Below are 16,877 nucleotides of genomic sequence, written 5' to 3'. Positions count from 1 at the left end.
TTTGTACAGAGTCGGCCTGGTGAGCTATCATTGTAAAAGTCGTGATCTGTTGAAGGCTAGTGCCTGGGTGGATGGTGTGTGCTAGGCTTGTCTGGGAAGTGGTGGAGTTTTGCTCTGGGTGCGTTTTTAAATACGAAGTGTAAGGAGGGTCTGAATGACCTCCCCTCCTCACATCTAGTGATGAGCTGGGGGGAAAGACTTCAGGAACAGACCGTGATTACATAGACAGGCCTCCCCTGCCTAGGTATGCAGCAAGTATCCTTTGTACAAAACAAACAAACAAACAAAATATAAAGGTAATTCTTCGGTTTTCCTGCAGTCAGGCAAAAAAATTGTAAAAAGAAAGGGGCATTTTTAAGCAATCATCTGTCCCCACCCAGGGGCTGGGGAATGCTTATTTTCTTTTTCAGACACTTTCTGGGCAAGCTGGCACCAGTGGAAGAAAACCCAGAACGCCGTGGGTCCCCTGTCGCAACAAAACATTGTGTTCTGTGTTTGTCTTGTTGTTCCTGTTATTTTGGTGGATATTGTAAATTCTTCAGGCGTGACACCCCCTTTTAATTGGGCATGTCGTGCTGCCCCCTTCGGGACCAAGGGAAAATGTACCCTAATTCAACCTCTTCCACCCTCTATTCCGCCACCTCCCTCCAATTTGTCTGTGACACCCCCATCCCCACGGTGGCCTACCCCCATCCAGAGACCTGTGGTTCTTAATGCAACTGGTTTACAAATGACTATCGCTCTGTTCCCCACTGACTGGTCTCTCAGTACAAGATTTCCTAACTGTTCTCAGTTTACCAAAGTAGGTGAAAGAATGTTGCTATGGGTAATTTCAAACTCATTTGAATTGGACGGAGGGGAATTAAACAAGCACATCCGAAAACGGCGAGCCCTCACAAATTACCTCTGGGAAAGCTTAAACTCACTGCAGGAAGCCGACTCAGCAGCTCGAATCCAATACTTGGAACGTGCCCTGGGGCTACTGGATGGGGGGGGATTATAACAGGGGTTTGCACTTAGCTCAACCAACCTTTTGTTGGGAAATGTTATTCTAAGCCTCGATCAGGGTTGGACGAGACATCAGGAGGTCATCTAGCCAAAACCCTGCTCAAAGCAGGACCAATCCCCAACTAAATCATCCCAGCCAGGGCTTTGTCAAGCCGGGACTTATAAACCTCTGAGGATGGAGATTCCACCACCTCCCTAGGGAACCCATTCCAGTTCTTCACCACCCTCCTAGTGAAATAGTGTTTCCTAATATCCAACCTAAACCTCCCACCACTGCAACTGGAGACCATTACTCCTTGTTCTGTCATCTGCCACCACTGAGAACAGCCGAGCTCCATCCTCTTTGAAACCCCCCTTCAGGTAGTTGAAAGCAGCTATCAAATCCCCCCTCACTCTTCTCTTCCGCAGACTAAATGACCCCAGTTCCCTCAGCCTCTCCTCATAAGTCATGTGCCCCAGCCCCCTGATCACTTTTGTTGCCCTCCGCTGGACTCTCTCCAATTTGTCCACATCCTTTCTGTAGTGGGAGGGTGGGGCGAAAACTGGATGCAATACCCCAGATGTAGCCTCATCAGTGCCCAATAGAGGGGAATAATCACTTCCCTCAATCTGCTGGCAATGCTCCTCCTAATGCAGCCCAATATGCCGTTAGCCTTCCTGGCAAAAATGGCACACCGCTGACTCCTATCCAGCTTCTCATCCAGTGTAATCCCCAGGTCCTTTTCTGCAGAACTGCTCCTTAACCAGTCAGTCCCCAGCCTGGAGATGTGCATGGGATTCTTCCGTCCTAAGTCCACGACTCTGCACTTGTCCTTGTTGAACCTCATTAGATTTATTTTGGCCCAATCGTCCAATTTGTCGAGGTCACTCTGGGCCCCCCTATCCCTACCCTCCAACCTCTCCCCACAGCTTAGTGTCATCTGCGAGCTTCCGGAGCATCCAGATCTTTAATAAAGATGTTGAACAAAACCGGTCCCAGGACTGACCCCTGGAGCACTCCGCTTGATACTGGCTGCCAGCTAGACATCGAGCCATTGATCAGTGCCCGTGGAGCCCAAGAATCTAGCCACCAGGAAGTTGGTCCAACACTCTCCGAAAACTTCCTAGAGACTTGAGACTATGTACCATTTTCTGGTGGCTTTTTTTTTTTACCCAGCAGGCATGGGAACTTCTGGCTACATGATGGCTTTTCCCAGACTTGGTTGGACAGGATTATTTACAGCTAGCCTTTGGTTTGTTCCTGGACGAATGAGGGCAAGCCACAGGGTGCCAGAAGAACCAGCTGCAGTTGAAGAAGGGTGCCCTCAGCAGGGGCTGCCGTATAGTGGGCGGGTGTCAGAGGGCACACGGCACCTAATCAATGCCTTAGCATTGGATCATCTTTGGCAGAGCCGCTGTCAGGAGCATATTGAGTGACGAAGGCAGTTCCCTGAAGCAGTGGCTAACAGGCTTTATGTGGCTGTTGAATGGCTGCCCGTGGTGGAAAAAAAGTGAGTCTGTAGCAGAGTGGAGGTGAGTATGGGCTGGGCTCTGGGATCAGGATGGGCCTTGATTCTCTCCTGCTGGTCTTTGTTTCTAGGTAAGAAGGGGTTTTCCACGAGCAACTGGGAGCAGGCCAGTTTTGTGTTCTGCCACTGTATCATGTCCTCCAGGTTTCTTGTAAGCACACAGGGCCCTTAACGAGGACTCAGTACTGAGAATTGGCCCAGACAGTGTGCATTACTAGCAATCGCTGTCTCGTTGGAGTCTGGTTTCGGAGTTTTTTTGTTAAAGAATTGCCGCTTTTAGGTCTGTAATCGAGTGACCAGAAAGACTGAAGTGTTCTCCGACTGGTTTTTGAATGTTATAACAGGCTCCAACGAGAGACGGCTGAATTGGAATTAATTTGCAAACTGGATCCAATTAACTTAGGCTTGAATAGAGACTGGGAGTGGATGTGTCATTACACAAAGTAAAACTATTTCCCCATGTTTATCCCCCCTCCACCCCCCACTGTTCCTCAGATGTTCTTGTCAACTGCGGGAAATGGCCCACGTTGATTATCACTACAAAAGGTTTCCCTCCCCGGCTCCCTCTGCTCTCCTGCTGGTAATCGCTCACCTAACCTGATCACTCTCATTACAGTGTGTATGGTAACCCCCATTTTTTCATGTTCTCTGTGTATATAAATCTCCCCACTGTATTTTACACTGCATGCATCCTATGAAGTGGGCTGTAGCTCACGAAAGCTTATGCTCAAATAAATTGGTTCGTCTCTAAGGTGCCACAAATCCTCCTGTTCTTTTTGCAAATACAGACTAACACGGCTGTGACTCTGAAACCTGTCAGTATTAAACCGTAACTATTTTAAAAACCCTTTTCTGCTTATCCAATAATTCAATCAAAGTGCGTTTTAGGCTTAATATAAAAGTGGGGAGAAAAGGTCAATCCATTGTAAAGAGTAGATTAAAGACTAAATTAAGCATTTCAAATAATGTTAAATATAACAAATGTGTTTTGACTTTATAAGGGAGGGGCACACTCGGAGGCTTGCTTTGTGAACGGGGTCACCAATTTAAAAAGTTTGAGAACCCCTGGGTTACACAGGGAAAGGGGAGAGAGAGACACTGAAAAGGGCCTGCAGGGGAAATACCTGGGGAGAGAGGTTGCCAGCTCCCAAATCTGCCCCGCTCCATGTACTGCCCCATCCTTGGGCTGATCATCCCAGTGCTGTGGGCCTGGATCTCCAAAGCCCAGGACATCACAAATCCCCCTCTCTGCCAAGGGCAGAGGCGATTCCTTCAGGCCAGGCCCCTTCCTCACTGAATAATTGCACACATTCGTTGGTGCTCCTCTCCCCTGCTTCTTTCTGTAACCCTTCTGCCAGTTGCAGTCGGCAGCAACACGGCCCGGGTTCAATATCTAGGGGCTCCTTTTCAACAACACAACAAAGAACCCGCTCGAGCCCCGACCCAGTAACCTGGGACCAGGGCCACCCAGAGGATTCAGGGGACCTGGGATCTTCGGCGGCGGGGGTCCTTCCGCTCTGGGTCTTCGGGGCACTTCATGGAGCGGAAGAACCCCTTGCCGCCGAAGAGCTGGAGCGGAGGCAGGTCTTCGGCAGCGGGTCCTTCACTCCGGGTGTGTTCGGCGGCACTGAGGGACCCACAGCCGCAGTGCCGCCAAAAACTCTCGTGGGGGCCCCTGAAAACTCTCGTGGGGGCCTGGGGCAAATTGCCCCACTTGCCCCCACCCCCCATCTGGGTGGCCCTGCCTGGGACAATTCCACACCACCCCCTGGGTGCCTCTCGAGGGAATGCTTCCCCCCTCACAAGCACTGAGTCTGAGGCTGTGTCTACACTCCCCATGCCAACGACGGGTTCCGCTCGGTAACGATCCACAGCCGTGCAGGCTGACACCCGTTCGTTTTCATCCTCGGGCTCAGGAAAACCACAAAAGCCTCTTCTTTTGTAGGGGGCCAGGCAAAAATAAGGTGACACTAAATTATCCTAGGTTTAGGCTGGATATTAGGAAACACTTTTTCCCTAGGAGGGTGGTGAAACACTGGAATGGGTTCCCTAGAGAGGTGGTGGAATCTCCTTCCTTAGATATTTTTAAGGTCAGGCTTGACAAAGCCCTGGCTGGGATGATTTAGTTGGGGGTTGGCCCTGCTTTGAGCAGGGGGTCGGACTAGATACCTCCTGAGGGCCCTTCCCACCCTGATCTTCTATGATTCTATGATTCTGATTGCTGAAAGCAGGTTCAGGGGGTTGCGTATTTTTGAAAGAAAAAAGCGATACTGAAAAAAGGAACACAGACAAAAATTGTCGGTAAAGGCTAATGTCCTGAATGGGAACTCAGCAGCGGTTTGTAACTGGGGGAGGCGTGCAGTCTGAATGTGTATGACCCGACCCCGTCCCCCACTCCCTCCCCGCCTAGCAGGAGGGCTTGGCACTCTCTCTGTGCATCGGTGTGATGGCTGAGGGGTTGACCAAGCAGTGACCATCCAAGGAGGTTCCCTGAGTAGGCTGCACTCCTGAGGAGATTCTGTGCACGATATTTTAAAATTCTGCACGTTTTATTTGCCAGTAAATACATGTGGAGGCTCCAGCTCGGCAGTGAGGAGCACAGGCTGCTGGATGAAAGGAGGTGGGAGATCACCCTGCAGTCCCCTCTCCCCTCCTGGGAAACAGACTTCGTGGCGAGGCTGCACCCCTCTGCTGCCTACACCAGGAGCCCAAACCGACTCCCCAGAACTGCTCAGGAGGGGTGCGTGACCACTCTTGTGGCTTCACTTTGCTCCCGCCCATCAGAAAGCCATTTTTCCTGCAGGGAAGCAAAGAAATCTACGGGGGGATATGCATTCTGCGCGTGCGCAGTGGTGCAGAATTCCCCCCGGAGTAAAGTTTGAATCTTGCAGGTGGCTTTGCAGAGAATGAATCAGGCTGCCTGTGCCCCGGAAATACCACTCTGCTCTTCCAGGAAAAAAGACCCTCCTGCAAAAGAAGTCACATGACTGGAGTCGTAGCTAAGGCTCCTGGGTATTGTTAGTAAAAGTCGTGGACAGGTCATGGCCCCTGACCTACAACATAAATACCCCTGATTGAATCTTGGGGGGGGGGAATGTGGGAGGCCCACAGCACCAGCTGTGGGGAGGGGAAGCTCCAGGGGGTCCACTGTGCCGCGGGGGAGGGGCCATTTCCTGCCCATTTCCCTTATGGCTGGAGCATGAGGAGAGGGTGTTTGTGGTTAATGACGTTGCTGTCGACTATTTCCATTCCCCACCTCAACAATTCGGACAGTCCCTTTTCCCATCGTATCACCAGCACCTCAGCGACGACAAAAGCAGGGGGCCGGGTTTTGCTGGGATGCTAAGACTTTCCAGGGGGTTGGTGGCACCTTTCTTTCCTCACCAGGGAGTAAACTCTGCTTCTTATTCCATCCTTGACCTTTCAAGGAACAGCAGCAGCAGCAGGAAGAAAGAGGAGAGGGAATATCATGGTCATGCCTGACTAATCTAATCGCCTTCTATGATGAGATTACTGGTTCTGTGGATGAAGGGAAACCAGTGGATGTATTGTTTCTTGACTTTAGCAAAGCTTTTGACACGGTCTCCCACAGTATTCTTGTCAGCAAGTTAAGGAAGTATGGGCTGGATGAATGCACTACAAGGTGGGTAGAAAGCTGGCTAGATTGTCGGGCTCAACGGGTAGTGATCAATGGCTCCATGTCTAGTTGGCAGCCGGTATCAAGTGGAGTGCCCCAAGGGTCTGTCCTGGGGCCGGTTTTGTTCAATATCTTCATAAATGATCTGGAGGATGGTGTGGATTGCACTCTCAGCAAATTTGCGGATGATACTAAACTGGGAGGAGTGGTAGATACGCTGGAGGGGAGGGATAGGATACAGAAGGACCTAGACAAATTGGAGGATTGGGCCAAAAGAAATCTGATGAGGTTCAATAAGGATAAGTGAAGGGTCCTGCAATTAGGACGGAAGAACCCAATGCACCGCTACAGACTAGGGACCGAATGGCTAGGCAGCAGTTCTGCGGAAAAGGACCTAGGGGTGATAGTGGACGAGAAGCTGGATATGAGTCAGCAGTGTGCCCTTGTTGCCAAGAAGGCCAATGGCATTTTGGGATGTATAAGTAGGGGCATAGCGAGCAGATCGAGGGACGTGATCGTTCCCCTCTATTCGACATTAGTGAGGCCTCATCTGGAGTACTGTGTCCAGTTTTGGGCCCCACACTTCAAGAAGGATGTGGATAAATTGGAGAGAGTCCAGCGAAGGGCAACAAAAATGATTAGGGGTCTGGAACACATGAGTTATGAGGAGAGGCTGAGGGAGCTGGGATTGTTTAGCCTGCAGAAGAGAAGAATGAGGGGGGATTTGATAGCTGCTTTCAACTACCTGAAAGGGGTTTCCAAAGAGGATGGCTCTAGACTGTTCTCAATGGTATCAGATGACAGAACGAGGAGTAGTGGTCTCAAGTTGCAGTGGGGGAGGTTTAGATTGGATATTAGGAAAAACTTTTTCACTAAGAGGGTGGTGAAACACTGGAATGCGTTACCTAGGGAGGTGGTAGAATCTCCTTCCTTAGAGGTTTTTAAGGTCAGGCTTGACAAAGCCCTGGCTGGGATGATTTAACTGGGAATTGGTCCTGCTTCGAGCAGGGGGTTGGACTAGATGACCTTCTGGGGTCCCTTCCAACCCTTATATTCTATGATTCTAATATCTCACTGTCAGGGCTGAAGGTGGCCACGTCCTCTCTGTCTGACCATTGCCATTGCAGGAGAGAAGGTTTCAATGGAACTGAATGCCCTGGCTCAGACAAGAGACACAGGGAGGTTTTCCTGTTCATGCCTCTGTGCAAAGGGAATTGTGTCGCTGTGTGAAACGGAGGAGGGACATGAAACGCCCACACGGTGGCACAATGCCCTAAAGGATGGGCGTGAAGGAATCAGGCTGAGCAATGATTGAAATGGACTCACCTGGGATTGTTTCTTTCCCACAAATGGCGAGAAATGTGACATTAATTCAGATGCGGGATTGAGGCTTCTTTAGCTCTTTGTCGAAACTTGAACTTGATTCCCAGGAAGGATAAGAGGGAAAGTCTGTCACTCTGGCCACTGCTGGGGGGCCCTCTGCCACTCTGGCTGCCCTGGGACAGCTGCCGGGAGCCACGGGGCTCTGGCTGGGGAGAGCCGCATTGGCCACTGCTCAGGCCGTCCCCAGAGCCAGCCGCCCGGGGCCGTCCCAGCAGCGGCCGGTGTGGCTGCCCCCCAGGGCCGCCTGAGCAGCTGGCTCCGGGCGATTTAAAAGGGCCCGGGGGCCCCTGCCGCCACTCCCGGGGCTAACGTGGCTTCCTGCCCACCCTTGCTCCAGGCGGAGCGCCCCTCCCAGAAGCGTCTGGCACATCCCTGCAGCCCCTGGGGGGGGTGTCTCTGGCACACTGCTCCTGTGCCGAGCACCAATTCTGCCACTGTAAAGCTGCGGCCAACGGGAGCTGCAGGGGTGGGGCCTGTGGGTGCCCGGAGACCCTCCGCCCCCCCCGGCCACTTTGGAGCTGCTGCCAGATTCGGGTGCAGGTCACTTTCAGGAGCCACCCAAGATAAGTGCCACACCCCAGCCCTCTGCCCCAGCCCAGATCCCTCACCCCACCCACACCCAAACTCCCTCCCAGAGCCTGCCAATGTCCCCTACAGCCCCCCAACCCCCTGCCCCAGCCCAGAGCCCACAACTCCCTCCCAGAGCCCACCCCCCCTCCTGGATCCAAACTCCCTCCCAGAGCCTGCCAGTGTCCCCCCCTGCCCCCAATGCCCTGCCCCAGCCCAGAGCCCACAACTCCCTCCCAGAGCCCACCCCCCCTCCTGCACCCAAACTCCCTCCCAGAGCCTGCCAGTGTCCCCCCCTGCCCCCAACCCCCTGCCCCAGCCCAGACCCCACAACTCCCTCCCAGAGCCCACCCCCCCCCTGCACCCAAACTCCCTCCCAGAGCCTTAGGCGGAGCTGTGGGGGGTGCGGGAGGGAAGGGGAGGGAGAGGGGAGGAACCGGGCAGGACTTGGACCTGTTCTGGGCAGCACCAAAACTTATATAAACCTGGCCCCCCTGAGACAGAGCCGGTCCGTGCAGAGCTCTCCCCTGACAGGAGGGGACTCTGGGGGAGAGGGTGGCTGCTGGGGCTTTATTCCTGCCGTTCAGGGCCGGGGAAGGGTCACGCAGGGAGAGGAGGAATAAAGGGAGGCTGAACGCTGCCCAGGGCAGTGGGCAATAAAAACCCAGCTAGCAGAGGATGGTTTCGATCCATCGACCTCTGGGTTATGGGCCCAGCACGCTTCCGCTGCGCCACTCTGCTGCCCCCGGGAGCTCCCCACAGCCGGGCAGGGGAGAGCTGTGGCCAGGGGATTTAGGCGCTTTCCAGGAAGGGGCTTGTACACGGTGCCCAGGCTCCAAAGCCGAACTCAGAGGAGATCTCTGCATATCCCCAGCTGGGAAAACCAGCCCCCTTCCCCTTGCTTTTCTCCTGAGACGATCCAGCCGGTCTCCTGCCCCCCCAGGCTGTGTGTGTTTGGGGGGGGGGGTCCCCGATCCCCGAGTGTCCCAAACGCCCTGCGAGGGGCCCGCTGGGGCAGGGCCAGGCCCGGGGAGGAGCCGCCCCTTCCTGCCCCCCCAGCCCGGGGAGCCTTTGTGTGTTTGCAGCGGGGCCATGGCCGGGGCCGGGAGCGCAGCGCGGAGGCTGCTCCAGGCCGGCGGCCCGCGGGGCAGCGCGGTGGGGCCGCGGGGCAGGGCCCGGGTGGGCGGCGGGGGCCGGGGACACGCGTGGGGCGGACGCGCTCCTGCCGCGGGGGGCGAGTGTCCCGGGCCGGAGCCACGGAGCCCGGGAGGGGCCCGGAGCCCAGGCTCGGCCGGGAGCCGGGGATGGGGGAGCTGGGGGGGGGGTCAGAGCCGGAGCGGGGGGGGTCAGAGCCGGAGCTGGGGGGGGGAGCGGCTGGTGCTGGGGATTCTTGGAGCTGGGAGTTTGGGGCGAGTCGATTTACGGGGTGGGGGGGGCTCAGAGCTGGCGATTGGGGGGATGTTTTCGGGGGGGGGGGGCTCCATGTTCAGATCTGCCTGCGGGAGCATTGGGGGTCGGAGCTGGGACTGTCTGAAGTTGGCTGCTTGGGATGTGAGCGAGGTCCCCCCCCCACCCCCCGGGGGACGTGGGGCGCTGGGGGTCGGGCTGCACCCAGCCGGGGGCCCTGCGTTTCCTCGGGACAAGCTGGTCCCTGTTTCACCGTCTCCTCTCAGTCTGAGCCCCCCACCCGCCCCCCCGACTCTGTACAGGAGTCTGCAGGGCAGGAGGGGGCCCTGAAATCTGACAGCCGTTTGTAGCAGTTTCCTCTCCTCTCCCCCCATCTTCCAGGAGCCCCCCCGAGAGCGTCGGGCCCCTCTGGGAAAAGAGAGAGAAGCAGCCGAAGCCGAGGAGCCGCGGCAAAGCCAGGAGCTGCTGGTAGGTGCCCAGGGCCCAGGTTCGCCAGGGATCCCGGTGCCCCGAGTGACGGCGAATGCAGGGCCCAGCCTGCCAGCCTCAGCCAGGGACCCGTCCCCACCGGAGGGTCCGACACGGGGGTGGCATGGTGCCCGTAGGGTGCGGGAGGCTGCTGGGCAGGAGCGGGTCAGTCTGTGTGAGCCCAGGGCCCCTGCCCACGGGCTGTCTGCATGTCACAGTGACCGGGGAGCCTTTCCCGCGCCTAGGGGGAATGGGGAGGAAATGCGGGCTGCAGAGATGGAGGATTTGGCTCGGTGCAAGTTGATGAGGTTCTGGGGGGAAGTGTCCCTCCTGTTGGTGATGTACAGCTCACCCCGGCCCTTATCCCTCCTCTCTTCCTGGGATAAACGAACTTCCCACCCTCCACCGCAAGAGATCTTGTGTTCTGGTAAATAACTCTGTCACCCGTCCCGAGGCGCATTTATGATTCTCCCCAGTTACCGAGCAGATGAATGTCAGTGCGGATTAATGCAAAGTAACGCACATTGGAAAAAGTCATATCAATTATGCACAGAAAATGACGGGGTCTAAATTAGCTGTTGCCACTCAAGAAAGAGATGTTGGCATCATGGTGGACAGTTCTCTGGAAACATCCATTCAAGGTGCAGCGTCGGTCAAAAAAGCAAACAGACCATTGGGAATCGTGAAGAAAGGGAGAGATAATAAGACAGAAAACATCCGATTGCCTCTCTATAAATCCATGGTCTCCTGCCAACAAAAAACTTCCACCCCACATAAGCGGCAGCTGTCGGTGGGAGAGCGCTCCTGCCGACAACGTGCTGTTCACCCCCGCACTTTTCGTGGGTCAAAATTTGTCACTGAGGTGTGTGTTTTTTTAACACCCTGAATGACAAGTTGTGCCGATGAAGTACTGTGGTAGACAAAGCCTGAGGCTGTTCAGCTTGGAAAAGAGACAACTAAGTGGGGGGGATAGGATAGAGGTCTATAAAATCATGACTGGTGTGGCAAAAGTAAAGGACGTGTTATTTACTCCTTCCTATAACACACGCATTAGGGGTCACCCCGTGAAATGAATAGGCAGCAGGTTTAAAACAAACAAGAGGAAGTATTTTTTCACACACTGCACAGTCAACCTGTGGAACTCCTTGCCAGAGGACGTTGAAGGCCAGGACAATAACAGGGTTCAAAAAAGAGCTAAATAAGTTCATGGAGGATAGGTCCATCAGGGGCTATTAGCCAGGATGGGCAGGGATGGTGTCCCTAGCTTCTGTTTGCCAGAAGCTGGAAATGGGTGACAGGGGATGGATCACTTGATGATGACCTGTTCTGTTCATTTTTCTTGGGCACCCGCCTTGGCCACTGTGGAAGACAGGACACTGGGCTAGATGGTCCTTTGGTCTGACCCAGTATGTCCGGTCTTATGTTCTGTGTTCCCCTGTTACTGAGCCGCCCTCTCCCTGTTGCAGAGCCAGATGGCAGCCGAGAGGCAGAAGATGGTCTGGGAGTGGCAGGAGCTGCGAGGGTTTCTGGCGGAGCAGGAGCAGCGGCTGCTGTCCCGGCTGGATGAGCTAGAGAGAGCCATTGTCCAGAGTAGGGATGCGGGCGTCTGCCGCCTGTCCCAGGAGATTTCCCTGCTCAGGGAGCAGGGAGGAGAGAAGGGGCAGCCCCCGCTGAGCCCACCCCTGCAGGTCAGGCTGTCGTTGCAATGATCACACGCAGCGTTCCTATCGGAGCGTCTCCGCCCCAGACCCCAAAGCACTTTACAAAGGAGAGTCGGGGCAATTATCCCTATGGGACAAAGGGGGAAACTGAGGCACAGGGAGGGACAGAGCCCTGGACAAGGTCACAAAGTGAGTCTGGCAGCGGCGCCAGGGATGGGTCCTGGGAGTCCTGGATGCTGCAGCCCCAAAGTCTTCTCTCCTGGAAATGTCTGTCTGCATTTTCACTTGGAGGATGAAATCCCCTCCCGCACCATGCTGAACCCCAGGCCTAAGGCCCCACTCACAGCGGCTAATGGGTTCAGTGGGGCCAGGGGCCTTCTGGGTCTCTCAGCACTGGAGGAATTGGGTTCTCAATGCAGAGAAATATCTTCTGCCTGTAAAGTGCCTGGGGAGAAGGTTTCCTCAGTGGCTACCTGCCAGCAATAGGGGAAAGTCCCTGGTAGGGGGTGGCAGCTGCTCTGGGAATGTCAACCTGAAATTCCCCTAGTACCCGAGGCTTCAGTGGTGACTCCCCTGCAGAGCAGGAGGCCTCCTCACCCAGGGACATGCCCCCTGACTGCCTCCTCTTTCTCTCCCTCTTTAGGGTGCTGGGAGCACTGGGGGCAGGTAAGTCCTGGGCTCCACTTTGCTCCCCGTCATGGGCCGTTAGGGTTGATAACTGCACTGAATAGGAAGCTGCCCCCTGCCCTTGGAGCATGTGATTCTGCCTCCCCCAGTGGCTGACTCAGGGAGGAGAAGAGCCGTTCAGGGTCTGATCGCTCAGGAGGTCACAGCAGGGCTGCTAGACACAGGGCCGATGGGCCCGACCTGGCCTGTCTCCCGGCCGCATCCCGTGTTCTGAGGGCGCAGAAACTCAGCTTTTGAATTTTTTAAAGTGAATTGCTGGCCCCCCGCATCTCCGCAGGGTAAAGGGAGACAGCGTTGCCTTGCTGGGGCTGCCCGAAGCCGTAGCTCAGAGAGCGTCAACTCTCCTGTCCCCTGTTAATGTCATCGGGGTGTCAACTGAAGGGAGGACGCTTTGATGTCAACATTCAGCGTTCCCTGGCTGATCACCTGAGCAGGTGGAAAGGGGAAGGGGAGGGAGTGAAGCCTTCGTGGGGTGGAAATTGGTGGTTGCTGTAGGGAGGGAAGAACAGAGGAGAGACACAAGGACAAGGAAGCAAGAGGGAAATGGAGAAAGGAGGGGAAGAACTATCGGGGGCCCTACAGGGGAGTCCAGGAGGGGGTCTGTTTTCCTCCTGAGTGACACTGAGTGTGACGGACAAAGACTTAGCAAAATACTAAGAATTAAAATTGTATTTCCTATACGAAGGGCAGATTCTCACCTTGTCCTTTGCACGGGGGTGTCCCATGGAGAGCAGTGGGTGTTCTGCTGTGAATGGAGCAGGGCACAGAGTCCTAAACTGACGCCCTGGCCCACTGACCATAACGGACAGGGCAATATGACCCTCTCTGCCAAATGAGCTGGATGCCCCAGGGTTACTGCTTCAACTGAAGGGCTTGGGGGGGTTGGCATTAAAGGGCCCAGGTTCACTCCCTGGTGGAGACCGGAGCTCTGTCTGTGGCCACTGTCAGCATGTAGGACCTGCCCAGGCTTCGGTCTTTTTCTCCTCCCCTTCCACGTAATCCCAGTGCTGGTGCCCCTTGTTACTGCAGTAAACCAGCGTGGGAGGTGGCTCAGCACCCCACAGAGCCAGAGCGTCCCGGAGAAAGCTCCTGAAGAATGTCTCCGTTCCCTGCTCTGGTGTCTCCCCACTTCCCATCTCTCTGGAGAGCCCAGGGTTGAGGGCGGGTGACTCACCGTGACAATGACCATCTCGGGCTACAAAGCTCAGATCCAGGTTTCCTGGAGTTTGGGGGTTGTTGGGCTCAGGGTCTGGGGATCAGGCCTATTTCTCACCGCTCTTCCTTTCCCCGGCAGGGAGGACGGGGCGTTTTGGAAGCCGGAGCCGGGGTTTGGGGAGCTGGAGAGGAGACTCAGTGATTTCTCTCTGACAAGTGCCGTTCTGCAGGAGGGGCTGCTGGGATTCAAAGGTGAGTGGGAGTCTGGGGGTGGTGTATCCTCTGGTTAGAGCGACTCTGGCCCTGGGGAGGAGTCGGGGACTCTCGGGATGTCACTGACCCCAGGGTCCATCTCACAGCCCCAGCTCCGCGAGTCGCCCTTCCCCATGGGAGTCGCCCTGTGGGGCTGGCTCTCTCCCCAGTGGCTGCATTATCAGCCTCAGATCTCTGTCACCATCTCATAGTTAACAGCAGTTACATTAATAACGAATGGGAACCTCCCCAGGAAAGTGAGGGCCTGAATTCTCTCCTCTCTCTTCCTCTCCTTCCCCTAGAGATGCTGCGACTGGAGCTGGGAAGTGACACGGGTACGTGTCTGTCTCTGACGGGTCATGGGCAGATTTCAGACCAATAACCCTTTTATAGAATCAGAGAATCAGAGAATATTAGGGTTGGAAGGGCCCTCAGGAGGTCATCTAGTCCAACCCCCTGCTCAAAGCAGGACCGATCCCTGACTAAATCATCCCAGCCAGGGCTTTGTCAAGCCTGACCTTAAAAACTTCTAGGGAAGGAGATTCCACCACCTCCCTAGGTAACGCATTCCAGTGTTTTACCACCCTCACAGTGAAAATGTTTTTCCTAATATCCAACCTAAATCTCTCCCACTGCAACTTGAGACCATCACTCCTTATTCTGTCATCTGGTACCATTGAGAACAGTCTAGATCCACCCTCTTCGGAACCCCCTTTCAGGTAGTTGAAAGCAGCTATCAAATCCCCCCTCATTCTTCTCTTCCTAAACATCCCCAGTTCCGTCAGCCTCTCCTCATAACTCATGTGTTCCAGCCCCCTAATAGTTTTGTTTTGTTGCCCTCCGCTGGACTCTATGCAATTTTTCCACATCCTTCTTGTAGTGTGGGGCCCAAAACTGGACACAGTACTCCAGATGAGGCCTCACCAATGTCGAATAGAGGGGAACGATCACGTCCCTCAATCTGCTGGCAATGCCCCTACTTATACATCCCCAAATGCCATTGGCCTTCTTGGCAACAAGGGCACGCTGCTGACTCATATCCAACTTCTCGTCCACTGTAACCCCTAGGTCCTTTTCTGCAGAACTGCTGCCGAGCCATTTGGTCCCTAGTCTATAGTGGTGCATGGGATTCTTCTTTCCTAAGTGCAGGACTCTGCACTTGTCCTTGTTGAACCTCGTCAGATTTCTTTTGGCCCAATGCTCCAATTTGTCTAGGTCCCTCTGTATCCTATCCCTACCCTCCAGCGTATCTACCACTCCTCCCAGTTTAGTGTCCTCTGCAAACTTACTGAGGGTGCAATCCACACCATCCTCCAGATCATTTATGAAGATATGGAACAAAACCGGCCCCAGGACTGACCCCTGGGGCACTCCACTTGATACCGGCTGCCAACCAGACAGGGAGCCATTGATCACTACCCGTTGAGCCCGACAATCTAGCCAGCTTTCCATCCACCTTATAGTCCATTCATCCAGCCCATACTTCTTTAACTTGCTGGCAAGAATACTGTGGGAGACCGTGTCAAAAGCTTTGCTAAAGTCAAGGAAGAACACGTCCATTGCTTTCCCCTCATCCACAGAGCCAGTTATTTCGTCATAGAAGGCAATTAGATTAGTCAGGCATGACTTGCCCTTGATGAATCCATGCTGACTGTTCCTGATCACTTTCCTCTCCTCTAAGTGCTTCAGAATTGATTCCTTGAGGACCTGCTCCATGATTTTTCCAGGGACTGAGGTGAGGCTGACTGGCCTGTAGTTCCCAGGATCTTCCTTCTTCCCTTTTTTAAAGACGGGCACTACATTAGCCTTTTTCCAGTCGTCCGGGACCTCCCCCGATCGCCATGAGTTTTCAAAGATAATGGCCAATGGCTCTGCAATCACGTCCGCCAAGTCCTTTAGCACTCTCGGATGCAACGCATCCGGCCCCATGGACTTGTGCTCGTCCAGCTTTTCTAAATAGTCCCGAACTACTTCTTTCCCACAGAGGGCTGCTCACCTCCTCCCCATGCTGTGCTGCCCAGTGCAGTAGTCTGGGAGCTGACCTTGTTCGTGAAGACAGAGGCAAAAAAAGCATTGAGTAAATTAGCTTTTTCCACATCCTCTGTCACTAGGTTGCCTCCTGCATTCAGTAAGGGGCCCACACTTTCCTTGACTTTCTTCTTGTTGCTAACATACCTGAAGAAACCCTTCTTGTTACTCTTAACATCTCTTGCTAGCTGCAACTCCAGGTGTGATTTGGCCTTCCTGATTTCACTCCGGCAAGCCCGAGCAATATTTTTATACTCATCCCTGGTCATTTGTCCAATCTTCCACTTCTTGTAAGCTTCTTTTTTGTATTTAAGAGCAGCAAGGATTTCACTGTTAAGCCAAGCCGGTCGCCTGCCATATTTACTATTCTTTCTACACATCGGGATGGTTTGTCCCTGTAACCTCAATAAGGATTCTTTAAAATACAGCCAGCTCTCCTGGACTCCTTTCCCCCTCATGTTGTTCTCCCAGGGGATCCTGCCCATCAGTTCCCTGAGGGAGTCACAGTCTGCTTTTCTGAAGTCGAGGATCCTTATTCTGCTGCTCTCCTTTCTTCCTTGTGTCAGGATCCTGAACTCGACCATCTCATGGTCACTGCCTCCTAGGTTCCCATCCACTTTTGCTTCCCCTACTAATTCTTCCCGGTTTGTGAGCAGCAGGTCAAGAAGAGCTCTGCCCCTAGTCGGTTCCTCCAGCACTTGCACCAGGAAATTGTCCTCTACACTTTCCAAAAGCTTCCTGGATTGTCTGTGCACCGCTGTATTGCTCTCCCAGCAGATATCGGGGTGATTGAAGTCTCCCATGAGAACCAGGGCCTGCGATCTAGTAACTTCCATGAGTTGCCGGAAGAAAGCCTCGTCCATCTCATCCCCCTGGTCCGGTGGTCTATAGGAGACTCCCACCACGACATCACCCTTGTTGCTCACGCTTCTAAACTTAATCCAGAGACACTCAGGTTTTTCTGCAGTTTCATACCAGAGCTCTGAGCAGCCATACTGCTCCCTTACATACAGTGCAACTCCCCCACCTTTTCTGCCCTGCCTGTCCTTCCTGAACAGTTTATACCCATCCATGACAGTACTCCAGTCATGTGAGTTATCCCACCAAGTCTCTGTT

At 54.3% G+C, this 16,877-nt stretch overlaps 1 protein-coding gene across 1 annotated transcript in view; it reads left to right on the top strand.

Moving 5' to 3' along the window:
- Nucleotides 1-8,743: 8,743 nt before the first annotated feature.
- Nucleotides 8,744-16,877, top strand: part of LOC142070317 (uncharacterized) — a 22,326-nt gene continuing 14,192 nt past the window's right edge. Inside the window, 6 exon segments of the mRNA XM_075123923.1 lie at nt 8,744-9,258; nt 9,892-9,978; nt 11,445-11,666; nt 12,283-12,305; nt 13,621-13,733; nt 14,036-14,068. Of these exon segments, the coding sequence (XP_074980024.1) occupies nt 8,782-9,258; nt 9,892-9,978; nt 11,445-11,666; nt 12,283-12,305; nt 13,621-13,733; nt 14,036-14,068 (955 nt within the window). The 5' untranslated portion in view covers nt 8,744-8,781.

Source organism: Caretta caretta, chromosome 28 (genome assembly GCF_965140235.1).
Source record: "Caretta caretta isolate rCarCar2 chromosome 28, rCarCar1.hap1, whole genome shotgun sequence".
In the NCBI taxonomy this organism is placed as follows: domain Eukaryota; kingdom Metazoa; phylum Chordata; order Testudines; family Cheloniidae; genus Caretta; species Caretta caretta.
The sequence above is the reverse complement of the archived record's forward strand: the minus strand, read 5'-3'. Positions and strand labels throughout refer to the sequence as shown.